Raw genomic sequence first — 22,618 nt, 5'->3', positions numbered from 1 at the left:
CCATAATGGTAGTTTTTCCCCCCTCATTCTGTGATAAATATAAAATGTGCCAAAGGAAACACATAGTCACCAAGTCATAACGAGACAGCATTTGAAAAAAAATTATCACAACATCCTAAGGACAAGCAGGTTTCTGTTCAGTTTAGGCTAGGAGTAGAAAGAAGAGGAAGAGAAAGATCACAGAGGTTGAGATTTACATGTGGTGACTTGGAAATGAGAAGGAAACTTCTGAAGGTGAGGGAATTGGAAAGAACTTGTTTCTTCAAGCTTGGGAGGAATTACATGAAACACTCCTTGGTTAAGGGGCTCAGAATAAAATCACAGGCAAGAGAAGAAAAAGATAACTGGAATTTGTCAACAACAGAGAAGCCATTCTTAAGTTAACTCTGCTTCTCCTTTCCTTCTCTCGGCCATTCTATCCCTTATCCCTTCTCCTTGCTGGAATTTCTGATTTAGTTGGGACTCGGAAGGATTTTTTTTTTTTTTTGAGACGGAGTCTCGCTCTGTCGCCCGGGCTGGAGTGCAGTGGCCGGATCTCAGCTCACTGCAAGCTCTGCCTCCCGGGTTTAGGCCATTCTCCTGCCTTAGCCTCCCGAGTAGCTGGGACTACAGGCGCCCGCCACCTCGCCTGGCTTGTTTTTTTGTATTTTTTAGTAGAGACGGGGTTTCACCGTGTTAGCCAGGCTGGTCTCGATCTCCTGACCTCGTGATCCACCCGTCTCGGCCTCCCAAAGTGCTGGGATTACAGGCTTGAGCCACCGCGCCCAGCCTTCGGAAGGATATTTTTGTCATGAACCCTGGCAATTGCTATGCTGGGTCATCATTGTACAGGGTTTCTGTTCCTAAAAACTCTTAGAGGAAATGGATTTAGTATTTTTAAAAAAGATAATTCCACTGGGCGTGGTGGCTTATGCCTATAATCCCAGCACTTTGGGAGGCTGAGGCACGTGTATCACCTGAGGTCGGGAGTTCAAGACCTGCCTGGCCAACATGGTGAAACCCTGTCTCTACTAAAAATACAAAAATTAGCTGGGCATGGTGGCATACACCTGTAGTCCCAGCTGCTCAGGAGGCTGAGGCATGAGAATCGCTTGAACTAGGAAGGTGGAGGTTGCAGTGAGCTGACATCACTCCAGCCTGGATGATAGAGTGAGACTCCATCTCAAAAAAAAATAATAAAATAAATTAAAATTTAAAAAGATAATTCCTTCTAAAAGAGGAGGACTTCACTTTAGATGTGACTTCTTACCTGAAAGAAAAATTTGATATGCTTCCAGTGGAGGGTGTGCTGTAAATATAGAGAAACTAGCATATAGAAAAAAATAACTTGTAAAAAGTGATGACATCGTGTAGTCTTCACTTCAAATATATAGATTTAGCACGTGGAATTGAAGGAACAGTTACCCATCAGTAGGAATTCATGTCTGGCTTTACTTGTTTGTCTTAATTCCAGTACACTGGAGACAAACTGATTTTCTAGAAACTGTGGTTCCTTTCAGAAGCAAATCTGACTTAGGGTGCCTGGGGAAGTAGAGCCCACTCTTTGTTCTGGTTGCTTTTGCAGCTACTTTCCTTTTACTTCAGATATCAAATTATGAACTAACTAGGCAGGAAGATGTGGAGGAAGCCCTGTGTCCTGTTCCTGTACCCCACAAAGCAGACAGTGTTAGGATGTTATCATTTGGACAGTGGGAAGGAAATAAATTGAAGAAGAACTCCAAACTGTACAACTGACATCAGTAAGGAGTCCTTGTTTCATTATCAGAAATCTAAAATTGGCTGCATATGGTGGCTCACACCGGTAATGCCTGCACTTTGGCGAGACTGAGGTGGGAGGATCACTTGAGCCTGGGAGTTTGAGATCAGCCTGGGCAATGTAGCAAGACCCTTCTCTATTTAAAAAAAAAAAAAAAGAAATCTAAAATTATCTAGGTAGATTCAAAGGCTGCCAACAATTGTGTGGGAAAATAGTGTAATTGTTTTAGAAATGAACATGTAAAATGTGGATCCTAGATTTTGCTGCTAAACCCATTATCTTCCCTTTAAAATCTGCTCCCTTGTTGTAATATTTGTTTCAGTTCATGTCACCCTCATTCTGCTGGTGACTTGGACTTGACAGCTTGACGCCTTTCATAAGTGTTTCCCCCTCACCCGTTTACCCTAAGTCCTGATGATTTTTCTTTCTTTTTTTTTTTTTTTTTTTTTGAGACAGAGTCTCACTCTGTTACCCAGGCTGGAGTGCAGTGACTCAGTCTTGGCTCACTGCAACCTTCACCTTCCTGGTTCAAGCGGTTCTCCTGCCTCAGCCTCCTGAGTACTGCAACCACCACCTCCCGAGTTCCAGTACTTCTCCTGCCTCAGTCTCCCTAGTAGCTGGGATTACAGGCACATGCTACCACACCCGGCTAAATTTTGTGTTTTCAGTAGAAACAGGTTTCGCTCTGTTGGCCAGGCTTGTCTCGAACTCCTGGGCTCAAGCCATCCACCCACCTTGGCCTTCCAAAGTTCTGGGATTACAGGCATGAGCCACCACCCCTGGCCCTGATTTTTCTTCCTCTTACATCCATCCCTTTCTCTCAGTTTCTGATGTAGCCACCCTGGTTCAGGCTACCTGCACCATTGAAATTCAACACCTGTTGCTTTCTGATACCATTTTCATTTATTTGGTGAAAAATTCTTGAGGGTCCATTGTGTGTCGGGCTGTATGCTGAGGATTCCGCTGGAAAACACAATTTCAATTTCCTTGTCTTTGGAAATTTACATTTTAATGAGGGAAACAAGTCTACCACCAAGTGCAGTTTAGTGAGATAGTTAAAGGATTCAGAAGAGACACCAAAATCTCTCCTTGTTTCATGGCATTGTGTTTTGATTCGTGTGGTTTTAATATTTAAAACTTTTTTTCTTGTTTTCAGATGTTCACTTTGTACTTTAATCCCTCTTCTATCCCTAATGGATGTGGCAACACCTAGTTACTATGTTCTTAATAATAGCCTTCCAAGTGATGTTTGACCAAGAACACCTTTCACCCCTCTCTTCAGACAAAATAAACCTAATTTCTTCACAGGTGCCACAGCCCTATTACTATCTGAATCTATTACACTTAGGAGTCTAAAACAGTATCCAGATGGGCTGATTCAAAAAGTTAGAGCAGAGCTTCTCACACATAGACTGGGATTTTGTTACAGCATGGATCCTGATTTGGTGGGTTGTGGGCGGCCTGAGCGTGTGTATTTCTGAGGAGCTTCCGGGTGATGCTGCTGCCACTTGGAAATTGAACATGTGTTGTTTTAACAGGGTTTTAGAAGATGTAAAGAGATGAGGAATTAAGATTAAAAACAAGTGGGGGTACATTTTCTTCTAGCTATATGGGTGAATCCTATAGTCTGTCCATCCTGTTAACTCTGATTTGCTCTCACTAATCTCAGTCAACAATCAACTATCCGGCGGGGTTGGCTCTTATCCCTGCACCCAGAGACAGTGAATCCTACCAGTGATCTAACCAGAAAGTTGCCATCCTCTATCCACCCCTTATCCCCGGGGAGTTAGTCTCCTGCATGTCTTGGGGAGCTATGATAAGGTGTGCACCCACCCCCGGCCATTGAGTAATGGAAAACCCCGTCTTTAGCAGTGAGAGGTGTTCCTTTTGGCACTCTGCCTCCAGCCAACTGGTTTGTGTAACAGTTGGGCTCCAGGAATGCCTTCTGAGGCAAGTCTGTATCCTACCATGTATAATCAGGAATTGGCAGAAAATTTATCTTTAGCTTTTAAGGTTCCCGTTAGAGAGTCTCATAACTTGTAACCTTGACGGTTGAGTGACCTGCCTGTGACCCACTGAAAGAGCCTGCCAGAGTGGAGTGCAACTGTCTCCTTATTCTGCTTGAGTGTTTTTCCTGCTGATTGTAGATCTTTTACTGGCTCCACCTGTGTACTCTTCTATTCTGTAGATATTCTTGTAGACTGAAGACAGAAAAGCAGTTGCTACAGGCAATTGGCTCCTGAATCTTTACAGCCAATACTAGAAGGAATTCTTTTCATCTCTTCTTAGGAAACTTTCCTGTGGAATTCCCCCCACAGATTCATGAGATCTATGTTAAAACAAACGGAGGAACCTTGATGATATCAGGCTGATGAGGAGGAATTGGTAAATGGCCTGGTTCTGTGGATTTTTCCAAGTTCAGCTTGTGTCAGAATCACCCGGAAAACATTAAACAAGCTTACTTGTTATTTGCTAGGCCATGTGCCCCAGGTAGTTGTAATTGCTGGACAAATTGCTGGGCCCTGTGCCCCTCGTAGTTCTAATGCAGTGGGTCTTAAGCATAATCTGAGAATTTGTAACATTTCCTCTTCCTCCCCATGTCTTGTAAACAGAACGGTGATGACCATAGAGCAGGGTACGTGTTCACAATTGCACCTGCACTGTTGATTGTAGTCACCGTCATTACCCCCCAATCCTCATAGATTTGTTACTTGGTTTTTGTTGTTGTTTTAAACACTAAGCCCCAAGGAAACAGCAGTTCTTCTGGTATACCTGGCAGCCTTTTATGGTAAACCAGCCCGCTTTCTGTAAGGCTTCTTAGTTTATTCTAGGAGTAGAGACCTGATCTTCTTTGGGAGGGATATATAGAAGCATAGGATGGGAGCAGCTGGGAAACTTGCTTCCCACCCACCTTCTTATCATTAAAAATTCAAAAAATTAGTTTGAGTTTTTGGCAGCTGAGATAGGGTGAAGGAAGGGAAAGTTGGCTGATCTGGGTTTTTTCATTCTTCCAAATCCCTTAGATATACCTTGTTTGCATTATGAAGATAAGATATTGATTTGGTTTTTGTTTTGCTAGCACTCCTTATTATTGAAGATGACTAATACCTGCTTTCTGTTGAATGCAGTTCAGGAGCATCCCAGGAGGAACAGAATCATCTTGGTCTTGGTGACCTTCCCTCTGATGAGGAGGAAGTCATCAACAGTTCTGATGAAGATGATGTCAGCTCTGAGTCAAGTAAAGGAGAGCCTGACCCTCTGGAAGATAAACAGGTATATTTTGGTACTTAATTGCTTCTTGACCTCCCCCTGTGCTTGGGAATGATATTTGTCTGCATGATAGGCATAGAAACCCTCATGAGTTTTCGTAAAACTTATAAAGCACTTTACAAATTTAAATTTAATTCCTGCTCTAATGTGGCACCTAAAATATTCTCATGTTACCAAGTGTGTATCACTTAGAGATTACTTAGTGATTTTTGAGAAATTATTATTATTATTTTGAGACAGAGTCTTGCTCTGTTGCCCAGGCTGGAGTACAATGGCACCATCTCAGCTCACTGCAACCTTTGCCTCCTGGGTTCAAGCCATCCTCCTGCCTCAGCATCCCGAGTAGCTGGCATTACAGACATCTGCCACCATGCCTGGCTAATTTTTCTGTTTTTAGTAGAGACAGAGTTTCACTATGTTGATCAGGCTGGCCTCAAACTCCTGACCTCAAGTGATCCACCTGCCTCAGCCTACCAAAGTGCTGGGATTACAGGCATGAGCCATGGTGCCCAGCAAAGAAATTCTTTTTCCTAATGTCCAGTGGCTTTCTTTTTGATAACAGAACCCTGCCTTGGAATTGTTCCCATACTGCTACCAATTTTTTGTAGATTTTTTTGAAATAAAGGAATTATATGCATCTTAGACTCAAATTATTTTGGGAAAGAATAAAGATGACTGTTAATAGTACATCATCATTTGCTTTGAAATAATGCAGTGTGTGTATGAGTTTGCGGGAAGCACTGCATACATGAAGATTGTCCGTGTGTTCAGAGTTGTTTAAGATGCATGAGGGCCAGGCACGATGGCTCACACCTATAATCCCAGCACTTTGGGAGGCTGACAGGGGTGGATCATGAGATCAGAAGATCAAGACCATCCTGGCTAACACGGTGAAACCCCGTCTCTACTAAAAATACAAAAAATTAGCCAAGCATGGTGGTGGGCACCTGTATTCCCAGCCACTCGGGAGGCTGAGGCAGGAGAATTGCGTGAACCCAGGAGGCGGAGCTTACAGTGAGCCGAGATTGTGCCACTGTACTCCAGCCTGGGTGACAGAGCAAGACTCCGTCTCAAAAAAAAAAGATGCGTGATGCGGGGGTTCATTATAATGTCTGTCTAGTTTGGCATGAATATATTTATCTCTTTCATTTGAAACCACATTTTTAAAAAGATGTTATTAAAGGGAAAAAAGTTAGTACATCACCAATATCCCCAGGAATGTTACAGCAAGGTGGAATTTGAAAAGATCCACGCAGCATAGCAAGCCATGGAGAAAATTTGTGTGCCATAATTTCACCTAATTCCTGTGCCATAATTTTATCAATCTATTATCCTTCCTGTTTAATACTTTCGCTCTGTTTAAGTTTATTTTCAACCTTAAATGAATGGCCCATGTGCAGCAGTCTGAATTTAAGTCCCAGATCCATCAGCTATGATCTGGGCAACTTTGGGCCAATTATTTAACCTTTTGGGACTAAAGGGTACCATTTATAGATAAAAAAAGAATAGTACTCATAGAATTGTGAGGATTAAATAATTTGATACATGGAAAGCATTAGAATACTGATGGTATTGAGTATTATAATAGCTCATAATAGCCATTATGAGCACATAATAGCTCAGTGATCATTTATTTATAGCTAGCAAGATTTCATTTCTATGCTCTGAAGTATTAAATCATGGTGTTGGGAGTAACCACTATAAATTACTTAGGCTAGTGAATTTGTAAAACCCCTAAGACAGATGAGTGACTCTCTTCTTAAAGACCCACAGCACTCAACCATGTGTAGATTTTACTTTGACTATCATGTAATTCCTTTTGTGTCTTGCTGGTGTCTGTCTTGCTTTAATCTGAATGCTCATTTTCCATGTTGCAGCTTCATGGACATAGATTCTACAAATATTTGTAGAATTCACACTGTGTTCCAGGTACCACTGGCATTTACTAGAGATAAGCAGTACTCAGGTTCTAAGCTTCTATGTAGCCCACATTCTTTTCTTTTGAGACGGAGTTTCGCATTTGTTGCCCAGGCTGGAGTGCAATGGTGCTATCTCGACTCACTGCAACCTCTGCCTCCCGGGTTCAAGCAATTCTCCTGCCTCGGCCTCCTGAGGAGCTGGAATTACAGGCACCCATCACCATACTCAGTTAATTTTTGTATTTTTAGTAGAGACGGGGTTTCACTATGTTGGCCAGGCTGGTCTCGAACTCCCGACCTCAGGTGATCCACCCACCTCTGCCTCCTAAAGTGCTGGGATTATAGATGTGAGCCACCGTGCCCAGCCTCAAATTGTCTTCTTGAGGGCCATAATTAAATCAATCCTGATCTCTTTGTAAAGCAACTCCAAGTTTTTTATTTTCCTAGCAGACACTTTTTTCTATTGTTTTGGTCTAGTTGTTTGTTTTGCCTGAATCTTTTCCCATTTCTTTCCATATTTCTTGGAGCATTGACCAAAATTGGTTTCCACATTCTATCAGGGATCTCACTGACATATCGTATAAAGGAAGGATTAATCTTTAACCCAGCAGTGTTATGTCTCTTTCCAACACATCCTGTGATAACACCGCCTGGTTGACTCATTCATTTTGTGGTCAGTGGAGACTCCCAGGGTTCCTTCCTCTGCGTTTGTGCCTGCCTTTCCTTTCTCTTCCTGTATTTATATTATTATTTTATGTTATTAGTTGTGCTGTATTACAGTAGCCCTGTTAAATTTTTATCCTTTTTTGTTGTTGTTGTTAAAAAAAGGACTATTTCTTTAATCATGGACATTATTTTTAGTGAAACAATAGATAAGACTTTTTTTAGTGAAACAATACAAATTTTTTTCATTATCTCAAGCATTTACCAAGCCTTTATGTGATTGTGTTACAGACATTCCTGTTATACTCGTATTTTAAAATGTACAATAAATTATTGTACATGTTGACTGGTAACTCTATTGTGCTATCAAATACTAGATTTTGTTCATTCTATCTGTGTTTTTGTACCCATTAAATATTCCCAGTACCCTCCACCCCCAATCATGGACACTGAACATTTTTCACCTGATGCCACTAGTACTAATAATTTCCCTCCTTTAGAATTCTCAGCCACGCTAACGAATTTTCTCTCTCTGTCTCTTCATCTGGAGCAACAATAATAATAATAGAATAGTCTCTTTCTTTCTAGACACTTGCTAATCCATCTGGCCACAGCCTGGTGAATGCCTTTCTCTTAAGTAATTTGCTTTCATAGTGGTAAGAACACAGTCTTTGGAGTCAGATTGCCTGCATTCCCACCACTTACTAGCTCTGTGATCTTGAACAACTTACTTAATTTTACTTTGCCTTAGTTTCCCCCTCTGTAAAAAGAGGAGGAAAAAAAGTAGACACTTGACTTTATTTTCTAAGATTATTGTATTAAGTGATTATACGCTGTTTAGAACGGGGCTTAACACAAACGGAGCTTAGTAGATTTTTACCTATTATTGATTTTTTTTTTGAGACGGAGTCTTGTTCTCTCGCCCAGGCTTGAGTGCAGTGGTGTGATCTCGGCTCACCGCAACCTCCGCCTCCGGGGTTCACGCCATTCTCCTGCCTCAGCCTCCCGAGAAGCTGGGACTACAGGCGCCTGCCACCATGCCCGGCTAATTTTTTTATACTTTTTTTAGTAGAGACGGGGTTTCACCATGTTCACCAGGATGGTCTCGATCTTCTGACCTCGTGATCCACCCGTCTTGGCCTCCCAAAGTGCTGGGATTACAGGCGTGAGCCACCGCACCCAGCATTTTTTTTTTTTAAGATGAAGTTTCTCTCTTGTCTCCCAGGCTGGAGTACAATGGTGTGATCTCGGCTCACTGCGACCTCTGCTTCCCAGGTTCAAGTGATTCTCTTGCCTGAGCCTCCTGAGTAACTGGGATTACAAGCATGCGCCACCACACCCGGCTAATTTTGTATTTTTAGTAGAGACGGAGTTTCTCCATGTTGGTGAGGCTGGTCTCAAACTTCTGACCTCGGGTTATCTGCCCACGTCGGCCTCCCAAAGTGCTAGGATTACAGGCATAAGCCATCGCACCTGGCTGCTATTATTAATTTTTATGAAAATAAGCCAGCCAAATCTTAAACATCTCAAGTCAAGCTTTCTGTAATGTTACCAATAAACATACTGTTTCTGGCTTGCCTTTTCTTATCTATGAGTAAATATGAAACTTATTTACATGTAAGGTAGTATTTTGTTTTAATGGGAAAACTTGAAATTTGGCATCCTAAGACCTGGGTTTAGTCTTAGATTTGTCACTTACTAACTGTATGACCTTGGTTGAGTAATTTTTTAAAGTCAGTTTATTTACACAAGTATCACTTCACAATTGATTTCAGGTGACTTGAAAAAAATGTGTGTAATACCAAAAGTCAAAATTTTTTTTTAAAGAAATCGGGGTGTCAGCATATAAACAGTGCTGGAATCACTGGATATCCACCTGCAAAAGGATGACATTGGACCCCCTTCCTTTCAACATACATAAAAACTAACTCAAAATGGATTATAGACCTAAATGTAACAACTCAGGCCCAGTGCGGTGGTTTGACTGGATGTGATGGCTCACACCTGTAATCCCAGCACTTTGGGAGGTCAAGGCGGGCAGATCACTTGAGGTCAGGAGTTCGAGACCAGTCTGGCCAACATGGTGAACTCCCATCTCTACTAAAAATACAAAATTTAGCCCGGTGTGGTGGTGCATGCCTGTAATCCCAGCTACTCGGGAGGCTGAGGCAGGAGAATTGCTTGAACCCAGGTTGCGGAGGTTGCAGTGAGCTGAGATCGCACCATTGCACTCCAGCCTGGGTGACAGAGCTAGACTCCATCTCCAAAAAAAAAGAAACTCAAACAGTAAAAAGATCAGTCACCCAGGCTTAAGGATCTGAATAGACTAAAGAAGATATACAGTGACCAATAAGCATGTAAAAAGGTGTTCAACATCATAAACCATTAAAGAAATGCAAAGCAAAGCTTCAGTGAGGTTCAGTGAGGTACCACTGCACACCTACTAGGGTGGCCATAATCAGGAAGATGTACAGTAACGAGTGCTAGTCAGGATGTGGAGAAATGGGAGTCCTTGTGGGACCTAAAATGGTGCAACCACTTTGGAAAACAGTCTGGTAACTCTGAAAAGTTTAAATATAGAGTTACCATATGACCTAGCAATGCTACTCTTAAGTATCCATCCAAGAGATATGAAAACATATGTCCACACAACAACTTGTAGAGGAATGTTCATAGCAGCATTATTCATAATAATCAAAAAAGTGGAAAGGGCCAGGTGTGGTGGCTCATGCCTGTAAGCCCAGCACTTTGGGAGGCCAAGGTGGGCAGATCACTTGAGGTCAGGAGTTCGGTAGCAGCTTGACCAACATGGTGAAACCCCATCTCTACTAAAAGTACAAAAATTAGCCAGGTGTGGTGGTGCAGGACACCTGTAATCCCAGCTACTCGGGAGGCTGAGGCAGGAGAATTGCTTGAACCCAGGTTGCGGAGGTTGCAGTGAGCTGAGATCGCACCATTGCACTCCAGCCTGGGCGACAGAGCGAGACTCCGTCTCAAAAAAAAAAAAAAAAAAAAAAAAAAAGCCGGGTGCGGTGGCTCAAGCCTGTAATCCCAGCACTTTGGGAGGCCGAGACGGGCAGATCACGAGGTCAGGAGATCGAGACCATCCTGGCTAACACGGTGAAACCCCGTCTCTACTAAAAACTACAAAAAACTAGCCGGGCAAGGTGGCGAGGCCTGTAGTCCCAGCTACCCAGGAGGCTGAGGCAGGAGAATGGCGTGAACCCGGGAGGCGGAGCTTGCAGTGAGCTGAGATCCGGCCACAGCACTCTAGCCTGGGTGACAGAGCGAGACTCTATCTCAAAAAAAAAAAGTAGAAAGAACCAATATACTAATCAAATGATGAGTGGATAAACTAAATGTGATATATTCCTGTAATGGAATACTATTCAGCCATAAAATAGGAATGAGGAATGACTGATAATGGGCATGGAGTTTCTTTCTTTCTTTCTTTCTTTCTTTTTTTTTTCTTTTTGAGATGGAGTCTTGCTCTGTCATCCAGGCTGGAGTGCAGTAGTGCAATCATGTTCACTGCAGCCTCAACCTCGTTGACTCAAGTGATCTCTCGCCTCTGCCTCCTTAGTAGCTAGGATTACAGGTATCACAACCATGCCCAGCTAATTGTTTTTTTTTAAAGACATGGTCTTGCCATGGTTCCCAGGCTGCCATCCAGCTCCTGGCTTCAAGCAATCCTCCTGCCTTGGCCTCCCAAAGTGTTGGGATTATAGGCATGGGCCATTACACCTGTCCTGAATTGTATACTTTAAAAGGATAAAAACATATTTTGTGGTGTATGAATTATTTCTCTACTGTTATAAAATAAGCTGTTATAAAATAAGCCTTGCTGAAGGAAAAACAGTAGTACTAACGGAAGATTTGTACAGAGTAACGTATATCATGTAGTCCTATTCATTAGCTGAGGATGGGCCACAAATTTGGCTTTCTAGCAACTCAGGAAAAGTCGGTGATATCAAGCTGGGTATGGTGACTCGTGCCTATAATCCCAGCACTTTGGGAGGCCAAGGAAGGAGGATAGCTTGAGACCAAGCTGGGCAGCATAGTGAGACCTTGTCTCTACAAAAAATAAGTAAGATTAGCCAGGTGTAGCAGTGCAAGCCCCTGGGAAGTTGAGGCTACAGTGAGCTATATTCAGGCCACTGCACTCCAGTCTGCACTCCAGTCTGAGCAACAGACTATTTTCTACCTATTGTAGAAAAAAAAAAAAAACAGAAAAAGAAAAAACAAGCCTTTGAACCCAGGAGTTCAAGACCAACCTGGGCAATGTGGCAAAACCCTATGCCTACAAAAAAAACAGACACAAAAAATTAGGCAGGTGCTGTGGTTCATGCCTGTAGTCCCAGCTACTCAGGAGGCTAAGGTGGAAGGATCGCTTGAACCTAGGAGTTGGAGGTTGCAGTGAGTGGAGATCACGCCACAGCATTCCAGTCTGGTCAACAGGGAGGCCTCATCTCACTTAGGAAAAAACAAAATTGGCCTGGCTCTGTGGCTCATTCCTGTAATCTTAGCACTTTAGGAGACTAAGGCAGGTGGATCACCTGAGGTTGGGAGTTCGAGACCAGACTGACCACCACGGAGAAACCAACCCATCTCTACTAAAAATAAAAAAATTAACCAGGCATGGTGGCACATGCCTATAATCCCAGCTACTCAGGAGGCTGAGGTAGAAGAATCTCTTAAACCCAGGAGGTGGAGGTTGCAGTGAGCCGAGATCGTGGCATTGCACTCCAGCCTGGGTACAAGAGTGAAACTCAAAAAAAAGGAAAATTGGTACGGATCTGACATAGGTACTGTTTTTCTTCATTTTGCATGAAGAAAAGGAGTTTTATACAAGTTAAGTAACTTGCCTTGGAACCCCAAGTTGGGGTTTGTAACTCAATCTATCTCTACTAACAACCTGGTACAGCCATGGAAGCTGAATGATGTCAGTGGAACATGTTGAGGTGAAATACCTAGCCATGCTGATTTGTCCTGTTCCCTTTTCTAAATTTTTATTTTTGTAATTTTTGGTCTTTCCTTTCAGGGCTTAAATGCTTGTTTAAAAAGTAAGATGTATTCTACTTGTTTGTGGTTAGAATAATCATCCTCTTCATCTTTCTTATATATCGATTTCCTTGTTTTTTAAAAAAATCTTCTTTGTAAAGTAGCTCATATGATACATACTTTCATAAAGAAAGGGCGAAAACCTAAGAGAGCATTGTTTAGAGATTAATCATGATGTCACCTCATTTTTGAAATAACTTAATGATAAAGAGATGTTTCTCAGGCAAGTCTGGATGTTAACATTTTTTGTTTATTAGAACTCTAGAGTAGGATAGAAGAGGCCTTTTAATAATTCCATTAAAAAGTAATAGATAGGCTGGGCAGGGTGGCTCCTGCCTGTAATCCCAGCACTATGGGAGGCCCAGTTGGCTGGATCACTTGAGGTCAGAAGTTCGAGACCAGCCTGGCCAACACGGTGAGCTGAGATCCGGCCACTGCACTCCAGTTTGGGCGACAGAGCAAGACTCTGTCTTTAAAAAAAAAAAAAAATACAAAAATTAGTCAGGCACAGTAGTGTGTACCTGTAGTCCCAGCTACTCGGGAGACTGAAGCAGGAGAATTGCTTGAACACGGGAGGCGGAGGTTGCAGTGAGCCGAGATTCCCACCACTGCACTCCAGTCTGGGCAATAGAGCAAGACTGTCTCAAAAAAAAAAAAAAAGGAATGGATAAATTTCACTGAACGTCACTTGTAGTGAACAAATGTGAAATGATAAGAACACAATTAAGAATTTACAAAGCTGGGCTAGCATCAAGAGATCGGAACATAAAACTCGATTTCAGATCAAAGATTCTGTTTTGGAATTTGTTTGACTTATTTTGTGACCTTGACAGTTATTTCATTTGTTTGTGGCTCACGTTTCAACTTTCACAGCAGTGTACTTTTGGGAGACGCTGTTATTTAACAGGAAACTGCTTTGAAATGCAATGTAATTTAAGTGAGGATTTTCGTTAGCTGAAAAGTTGAGATGCCATGGAGTGTGTGTTTTTCCATCGCTGTTTGACTTGGGTCAGAATCAGTCATTGTTCTTACAAGTTGGAGATAATATAGAGCTTTTAATTTTTTTTTAAATTTATATTTGACTTTCTGTCCACTTTGAAGATAGTAATCCATAGACTTATTTCTAATAATTTTTATACCTCTTTATTTAGCCCTGTAGCTTTCCTGGTTTAGAAGGTAAAATGGACAATGGAATATATAGACTCCTAGAACCTTAGAATTGGAAAAGACCTCAATCATTTAGTCCAACCTCCTACTCTTTTATGTGATTAAAGCTTCTAGTTCATTTGAGTTTGCATTTTCATGTTATGCAACACATCTTCAAAAGCAGTGTGCTCTGTCTTAGATTCTGAGAAGGTGGCAGCCATCCTTGTACACATTTGCTTATTCATAAATATTAATTGCACGGTGGACCAAGCAGCGTGCTATGTGCAGAAGGCTACAGGGTGAATTAGATCAGAGACTAGAGGGAATTCAGACATTTCGGCAAGTAAAAACAGTCTACTGGGTTAAGTCCTATAAACATTACATGAACAAGAAAGTTATCTTGTCCTTTGATAGTGGGAGGGAAAGAATATCAAGGCAGCCATCATAAAAAAAAAGTTGGAGTGTTGTCTTAACGTTTGGAATATGAAAGGCAGAAATCTTCAGGGAGAAGAAGTAATCAGGAAACAAGTCAAGGCAAAAGGAAAGGTATATGCTCAAAGGGACAGACACAGAAGGGCAGAGCACGGCTGGAGTTGCAGCATGGTGGGGTAGATAGTACACAGTGTGGAGGAGGAGGGAGGAGGCTGGTGAAGATAAGTGGACACATCGTGAAATGCCTAATATACTTGGCAAAGGAAACTTGGATCTTTGTTATCCATCTGTGATAGGGAGCTGCTAACATTTAGCCTGAGAACTAACCTGGTTATATTTGCATTTTAGAAATATTCTAGTGGCAGTGTACAGAAGGGGTTGCAGTGGAGTGAACACAGAGCCAAGGAAACCTCTTAGGTTGCTGTAATAGGGTAAGACGTAAGGAGGCAACATCGGAGACGAAAGGATCGTTTAAGCTTTAAATCTTCAGGACACATTGACAGGACTTGACTCAGTTGTAATAATAAAAGGTGACTGGGGGCAAAAAAGAAGAGTCCAGGTTTCTGGCATTAATGAGTTGGTATCTGCAGTAGCTAGTATGGGAGTAGCTGATGGATTGTGTTTAAACAGTGATTTGGAGTCATCAAATGCTTTATTCTTTGTGAAGCCTTTCCTGCTTGACACACCTCTGCCTAATTATGGTCTTTCTCTCCTTCAAGGTGGCAGCACTTTTCATAGTTGTGCTTATATATAGTTATTTGTATATTCGGTTTGTTTCCCTTGTTCACTTCTTGAAGGATGGGGCTATTTATTTATTTATTCATTTTTCGACAGAGTCTCGCTCTGTCACCCTGGACTCACTGCAACCTCTGCCTCTCAGGTTTAAGCGATTCTCATGCCTCAGTCTCCCAGGTAGCTGGGACTATAGGTGTGCGCCACCGCGCTCAACTGATTTTCATATTTTCAGTAGAGACAGGGTTTCACCATGTTGGCCAGGTTGGTCTCCAACTCCTGGCCTCAAGTGATCCGCCCATCTCAGCCTCCCAAAGTGCTGGGATTACAGTGTGAGCCACCGCACCCGGCCAACTAGGGCTATTGTTATTTATCATAGTTCTCTGTAGCCTTGAACTTCTGGGCTCATGTGATCCTCCTACCTAAGCCTCTTGAGTGATTAGGAACTACAGGCATGTGCCACCATGCCTGGCCATTTTTGTGTGTGTGTGTGTGTGTGTGTGTGTGTGTGTGTTTTTCAGCTCTCACTATATTGTCCATGCTGGCCTTGAATTCCTGTCCTCAAGTGATCCTCCTGCCTCCCAAAATGTTGAGATTACAGATGTGAACCACCGTGCCCTGTGTAATTCCCTCTTCTGACATCTACTTTTAATGCTCCATTTTAAACCTACACAATCAGAATTTCTAAGACAGTACCTGGGAATCTGAAATTTAAGATCTGCCTGTGATTCTAATGATCACTAATGTTTTCAAATTTATATGTAGAGCAGTGAATGGGCTGGTGGTAGAACTGTTTTATCTTACTAACTTTGCTATCAAATGATGGAAAGTCAGTTACAAACTTCAGATTTTAAAATGCAAGTGTAAAGATGGTACTGACTTCTTTCTCTTGAAAATGATCTCAGAATAACAGGGAGAAGAAATACACATTCTGTGCTCCATGACATTAGGAGACAATAGAAAACCCTGTCGACCTAATGGGAAAAAAAATGAGGCATGCTTAATACAAGTACAGAGTTTATGTGGGCCAAATTTGAGGACTACAAGCCTAGAGCATAGATTCAAGACTCCTGTTAGGAGCAGTTACAAGTGGGGTTTTTGTTTTGTTTTGTTTTGTTTTTGTGACAGAGTCTCGCTGTGTTGCCCAGGCTGGAGTACAGTGGTGCGATCTCGGCTCACTGCAACCTCTGCCTCCTGGGTTCTAGTGATTCTCCTGCCTTAGCCTCCCTAGTAGCTGGTATTACAGATGCTTGCCACCACACCCGGCTAATTTTTGTATTTTTAGTGGAGATGGGGTTTTACCATGTTGGCTGGGCTGGTCTCAAATTCCTGGCCTCAAGTGATCCACCCGCCTTGGCCTCCCAAAGTACTGGGACTACAGATGTGAGCCACTGCGCCCAGCCACAAGTGGGTTTTTTTTGTTTTTGTTTTTGAGATGGAGTTTCACTCTGTCACCCAGGCTGGAGTGTGATGACACAATCTTGGCTCACTGCATCTTCTGTCTCCCAGGTTCAAGCAATTCTCCTGTCTCGGCCTCCTGAGTAGCTGGGATTATGGGTGTGTGCCACCACGCCCAGCTAATTTTTTTATTTTGGGTGGAGATAGGGTTTCACCATGTTCGCCAGGCTGGTCTTGAACTCCTAACCTCAGGTGATTCACCTGCCTTGACCAAAAGTGCTGAGATTACAGGCATGAGCCACCATGTCCAGCCACAAGTGGATTTTTTTGTTTGTTTGTTTTGTTTTTGTTGAGACGGAGTTTCGCTCTCATCACCCAGGCTGGAGTGCAATGGCACGAGATCTTGACTCATGGCAACCTCCACCTCCTGGGTTCAAGCAGTTCTCCTGCCTCAGCCTTCCACACAAGTGGAAGTGCACATACCTAAAAAATTAAAGGAAAAGAAGAGGCAATTCCTAAGCTGTTTATCAATAATTTTATATTAAAATATCATAAGCTATTTGATTGACTTTACATTGTTCTTTGTTTCACAAATTCTAGGAACATGGAGACTGGGTGGAGGCAGCTGGTCAGGGACAAAAATACCTTTAAACTGTTGCACCTAGGCATGGGGGTTGGTACATTACTGAAGTCTCATATTCATGTTTCTCTGGGCCTGATAAATTTTGTGTACCTCACATAGCTCAGATTGCTCTGAGCTGTTTTTCATTTCTCACACCAAATGAGTAAGGGCTACCGTGGCCGCCAACAATAGATAAAGGTTCCAGTTGGTCAACATCCTCACCAACACTAGGTATTTTTTTATTTTTTATTATAGCCATTGTGTGGGCGTGAAGTATGTCATTGAGGTTTTAATTTGCATTTCCCTCATAACTGTGTTCAACAACTTTTTATGTACTTATTGGCCATTCTTATATCTTCTTTGGTGAAATGTTTCTTCACACATTCACATCTTTTATCTCTTTTTTAAAATTTTTTTTTTTGTAAATAGAAATGAGATCTTGCTTTGTTGCCCAGGCTGGTCTCAAACTCCTGTACTCAAGTGATCCTCCCACCTCGGCCTCCCAAATTGCCAGGGTTTCAGGCATGAGCCACCGCACACAGCCTTTTTGTTTGTCTGAATTTTGTTTTGTTTTTTTTTTAAGAGCCAGGTTCTCACTCTGTCGCCTAAATGAGTGCAACATTGCAATCATAGCTCAATGCAGCCTGGAATTCCTGGGCTCAAGTGATCCTCCCACCTCAGCCTCCCAAATAGCTTAGACTACAGGTGTGTGTCATCATGCCTGGCTAATTGTTTTCTATTTTTTTGTTTTGTGAAGACAGGGTCTTGCTATGTTACCGGGGCTGGAGTGCAGTGGCTCAATCATGGCTCAGTGATCCTCTTACCTCAGCCTCCTGAGTAGCTGGGACTACATGTGTACACCACCATGCCCAGCTAATTTTTGTATTGTTTTTAGAGATGGGGTTTCACCTGTTGCCCAGGTCTCGAACTCCTGTGTTCAAGCGATCTGCCTGCCTTAGCCTCCCCAAATACCGAGATTACAGGCGTAAGCCACCACTCCCAGCCCTATCAGAGTTCTTAATGTATTCTAGCTACTAGTTCTTTCTCAGAATCATGATTTGCAAATATTTTCTCCAGTGTATGGCTTGTCTTTTTATCTTCTTAATGATGTGTCTTTTGAAGCATAAACAATTTATGAAGTTCCATTTATCAATTTTTTTATCAATTATGCTTTTGGTGTCATATCTAATAACTCTGTCTAATTCAAGATCATAAGGATTTTTAAAAATGTATTCTTCTGGAAGTTTACAGTTTTCACATTTTTAGTTAATTTTTGTGTAGCATAGCCTCCTCTACACAAGTCTGTGTAATGCAGGGCCTGGTAGAGCAAGGTCCTGAGAAGGAGAGGAAAAAAAGGTACAGAGTAGAGACCTAACAAAAGGAGAGTGATAAAAAGAGGAGAGGAAACAAAGGGTAGATGCTAAAAATAAATTAACAGCTACTTAAAATTTCTGTGTAGAGATGGTACACATTTTAGCTGACTCCAGTAATCAAATGCGTCTACATCTATAGTGTGCCTGCATTTCTTTAAAGATACTGATGAGATCCCCTCTTGATCTTTAAGGGGTGTCACATTATTTGGAAATGAAGAGTCGGGGCTTCAGTTCCCTAAATTGTTTTGGTTTCTGTTTCTCTCATTTTTAATGCATTTGTAATTTTAATTTTATGTTATTATTATTATTATTAATATATATATATATTTTTACTAACGACATGGTCTTGCTATGTTGCCCAGACTGGTCTCAAACTCCTGGGCTCAAGCAATCCTCCCAACTTGGCCTCTCAAAGTGCTGGAATTACAGACATGAGCCACCATGCCAAGCTCATTTCTAATTTAAAATTTATACACTGTAGTTTGTAAACATTAAACTTTCTATCTGCAGATTATGTGGAGAACCCCATTGTGATAGAAAAGTTTGGACTTGCTAAAATATTTTTTCAAAATAACAGTTATCCATGTGTGTGTGTATGTGTGTGTAGACACTTATGTATGATTATTTAGTGCCTGATACATGGTCTACCAGGTCAAAGTCAGACTGTGCTTAAGAGTGCAGTCTTCCTAAGGAATATAGAGCTATGTGTAGTTTAAAAGGTGAGTGATCACGCCTGTAATCCCAGCACTTTGGGAGGCTGAGGCGGGCGAATCATGAGATCAGGAGATCGAGACCATCCTGGCTAACATGGTGAAACCCCGTCTTTACTAAAAATACAAGAAAAAAATTAGCCGGGTGCGGTGGCACATACCTGTAGTCCCAGATATTCAGGAGGCTGAGGCAGGAGAATCTCTCCAACCCGGGAGGCGGAGGTTGCAGTGAGCTGAGATCACACCACTGCACTCCAGCCTGGGCGACAGAGTGAGACTCCGTCTCACACACACACATACACAAAAGAATTTCATTTCAGCTCCTTAGAATAAAACTGCCTTGACTCTACAAACATATATCTAAAAGGGATTTTAAGGAAATTCGGAGAGCCTGTGACTGTAGTGTTGACTTATATTTGGTATAGATTGAAGAAGAGCCCTACTCAGACTATATTTAAGTTGTGAGTTAAAATACCTTTACTTAAGGTGAAGTTCTCATTTACATTCCTGTTGGATATTCACTAATTTCTTTTTTTTTTTTAATTAGTTAGTTTGTTTGTTTTTGTTTTTGAGATGGAGTTTCACTGTTGTTGCCCAGGCTGGAGTGCAATGGCGTGATCTAGGCTCACCGCAACCTCTGCCTTTTGGGTTCAAGCGATTCTCCTGCCTCAGCCTCCTGAGCAGCTGGGATTACAGGCATGAGCCACCACGCCCGGCTAATTTTGTATTTTTAGTAGAGGCGGGTTTCTCCTGTTGGTCAGGCTGGTCTTGAACTCCTGACCTCACGTGATCTGCCCTCCTCGGCCTCCCAAAGTGTTGGGATTACAGGTGTGAGCCACTGCGCCTGGCCAAATTCTTAAATTATTTGTACACACCCAAATAACTCTTCTTCTGGTATCTATCTGTAAGGGGCCATTCTCCCTGTAGCCTTTTTAGTTTGTGACTTCCATTTTGAACCACTGATGGTTGTGTCCTAGCAAGGTTCTGTAGCTACTCAGAGCAATTTAATAAATCCAGCTAATGACAGTGAGGATTACTGATTGTTCTCAGCTACTTCTGTGACATGGTTTATCGCTCATCCAGTTCTCCACGTTTGCCATTTGAAATGTTATATAGTATGAACTGTGTGCTAGTAGGAAAGTTACAAGCATCAGAGTTAAAATTCGTGTCTGCGGAGCTCATAACTGATCTTCATTATTCTTTTATGAGTTCATGCTCAGTGTGCTCTTATCCACAGGATGAAGATAATGGAATGAAAAGTAAAGTTCATCATATTGCCAAGGAGATCATGAGCTCAGAGAAAGTGTAGGTATCTAGTTTACAATTCAGAAGACTGTTTCCCCCCCATTGGCACATTTAAAACATTTTTTCATTGCTGTTTTTTACAGGTTTGTGGATGTGTTAAAACTTTTGCATATTGTAAGTATCTGCTAGTTGTTTTTTTTTTGTAGTCTAAGAATATTCCCTTTTGTACTTTCCCTACCCCTAGAAGTTTTCAGCATTACTAACTTAATGATAGACATTTTCTAAAATGTGTGTATTTCATGTATATGTAGATAAGATGATTTCTGAAAGAGTCTTAGTAGCTATATGTCCAAAGTCTTCAAACTTTATGTCTTCTTAACAGTTTTTAAGGTGATAATATATTTTCTTAGGCATTTGCTGAAGATACTTGCTATTAGAGTTTTGCATTAGCAATACATGAAGAATATCATTATCATTATCCAAAAGTGTTTTTCTCCTATCTAAATAAGCTCCCAGAAACAGACTTGAAATAGATAATTTTCTTACTATTTTTCCTTTTACCACCTCCATTTAGGAGAGATTAGAAATAGACATTTTTACAACTAAGTTTTAGTTGTATTTTCCGTTTTCTAAATTGTCAACTTTTTTTTTTTTTTTTTTTGGTTTAAGATAGCGTCTCATTCTGTTGCCCAGTACCATCTTAGCTCACTGCAGCCTTTCAGCCTCCTGGGCTCAGGCAATTCTCCCACCTCAGGCTCCTGAGCAGCTGGGACTATAGGCACTCACCACCATGCCCAGCTAAGTTTTGTATTTTTTGTAGAGATGGGGTTTCGACATGTTACCCAGGCTGATCTCAAACTCATGGGCTCAAGTGATCAGCCCGCCTTGGCCTCCTAAAGTGCTGGGATTACTGGCCTGAGCCACTGCAGCTAGCCTATAATTATCAACTTGAACAGACTTGTTAGGAAAGAATTATGATTTGTGTCTGGGTGCATATTCATTTTTCTCATGCGCTCCTTTGTACTTGCAGGTTTTCACAAGTTTCATTATGCACTGGCAGTTAAAGTGCTTTTAGTGTTACTTTATTTCAATTATATTTAGGCAAGATATTAAGACTTAAGAAAGGGGTAAAACAAAAGGAAAAGGTAAATGAAACAATAAAAAAAGGAGTTGAAGTGACAGTTTACTTATGTGGTGGTATAATTATTAACATCATAAATTAGGCTTAATTGTGGAGAAATGAAAGGTTCATCAAATATACATCAGTTTATGTCTTGGCAAACAGTATCATTATTTTCAGGTTTTCTTTGAATGGATATATATGAACATGAAAAGTGGGTTACACTTATGGATGATTCACATTCACTAAATGATTACCTGTGCTCTGTACTTGGTCCAACAGAAACCCAGGGGCCTTGCCTGGTGTGGTGGCTCACGACCGTAATCCTAGCACTTTGGGAGGCTGAAGCGGGTAGATCACATGAGGTCAGGAGTTCGAAACCAGCCTGGCCAACATGGCGAAACCCCATCTCCACTAAAATACAAAAATTAGCCAGGTGTGGTGGCATACCTATAGTCCCAGCTACTTGGGAGGCTGAGGCAGGAGAATCACTTGAACCTTGGATCCAGAGGTTGCAGTGAGCCAAGATGGTACCATTGCACTCCAATATGGGTGACAGATCAAGACTCTGTCTCAAAACAAAACAAAACAAAAATAGGGGCCTGATTCCTATGTGAAAAATCTCTAGCTTTGGAAATTCTTAAAAAATTCTTAACCTTGCTAATTTGTTTTGAGAAAATATTTCCGTGTGAATAGTTTCTCATGTTGACTTTTGGCTATATTGGTAATATTGGTAAGTTCTCTCTTTCTCCTTTTTTTTTTTTTTTTAATGAATCAGAGTCTCACTCTGTCACCCAGGCTGGAGTGCAGTGGCACGATTTCCACTCACTGCAACCTCTAACTCCTGGGCTCAAGCGATCCTCCCACCTCAGCCTCCTGAGTAGCTGGGACCACAGGCATCCACCATGCCAGGCTGATTTGTTTTATTTTTGGTAGAGATGGGTTTTAGCCACGTTGCCCAGGCTGGTCTCGAACTCCTGAGCAATCTGCCTACCTCAGCCTCCCAAAGTTCTGGAATTACAGGCACGAGCCACTATGCCCAGACAGTTCTCTTTTGTAATAGATTTTCTTTTTTTAATGATAGGACAAAGCTAGGCATGGGTAGCACACACCTCTAATCCCACCCACTCAGGAGGCTGAGCCAGAAGAATCCCTTGAGCCTAGGAGTTCA

General features: G+C 41.8%; 1 protein-coding gene across 1 annotated transcript in view; it reads left to right on the top strand.

Moving 5' to 3' along the window:
- The window catches only part of FGD6 (FYVE, RhoGEF and PH domain containing 6), a 139,615-nt gene that overhangs the window by 41,905 nt on the left and 75,092 nt on the right, over window positions 1-22,618 (top strand). The window contains exons 3-5 of the mRNA XM_011936836.1: window positions 4,885-5,029; window positions 20,320-20,387; window positions 20,471-20,501. Coding sequence (XP_011792226.1) covers window positions 4,885-5,029; window positions 20,320-20,387; window positions 20,471-20,501 — 244 coding nt within the window. The remainder of the gene's footprint in view (window positions 1-4,884; window positions 5,030-20,319; window positions 20,388-20,470; window positions 20,502-22,618) is intronic.

This window comes from Colobus angolensis, unplaced genomic scaffold (assembly GCF_000951035.1).
Source record: "Colobus angolensis palliatus isolate OR3802 unplaced genomic scaffold, Cang.pa_1.0 Scaffold10, whole genome shotgun sequence".
Classification (NCBI taxonomy): domain Eukaryota; kingdom Metazoa; phylum Chordata; class Mammalia; order Primates; family Cercopithecidae; genus Colobus; species Colobus angolensis.
Note: the sequence above shows the minus strand (reverse complement) of the source record. Positions and strands in the feature narration are given on the sequence as shown.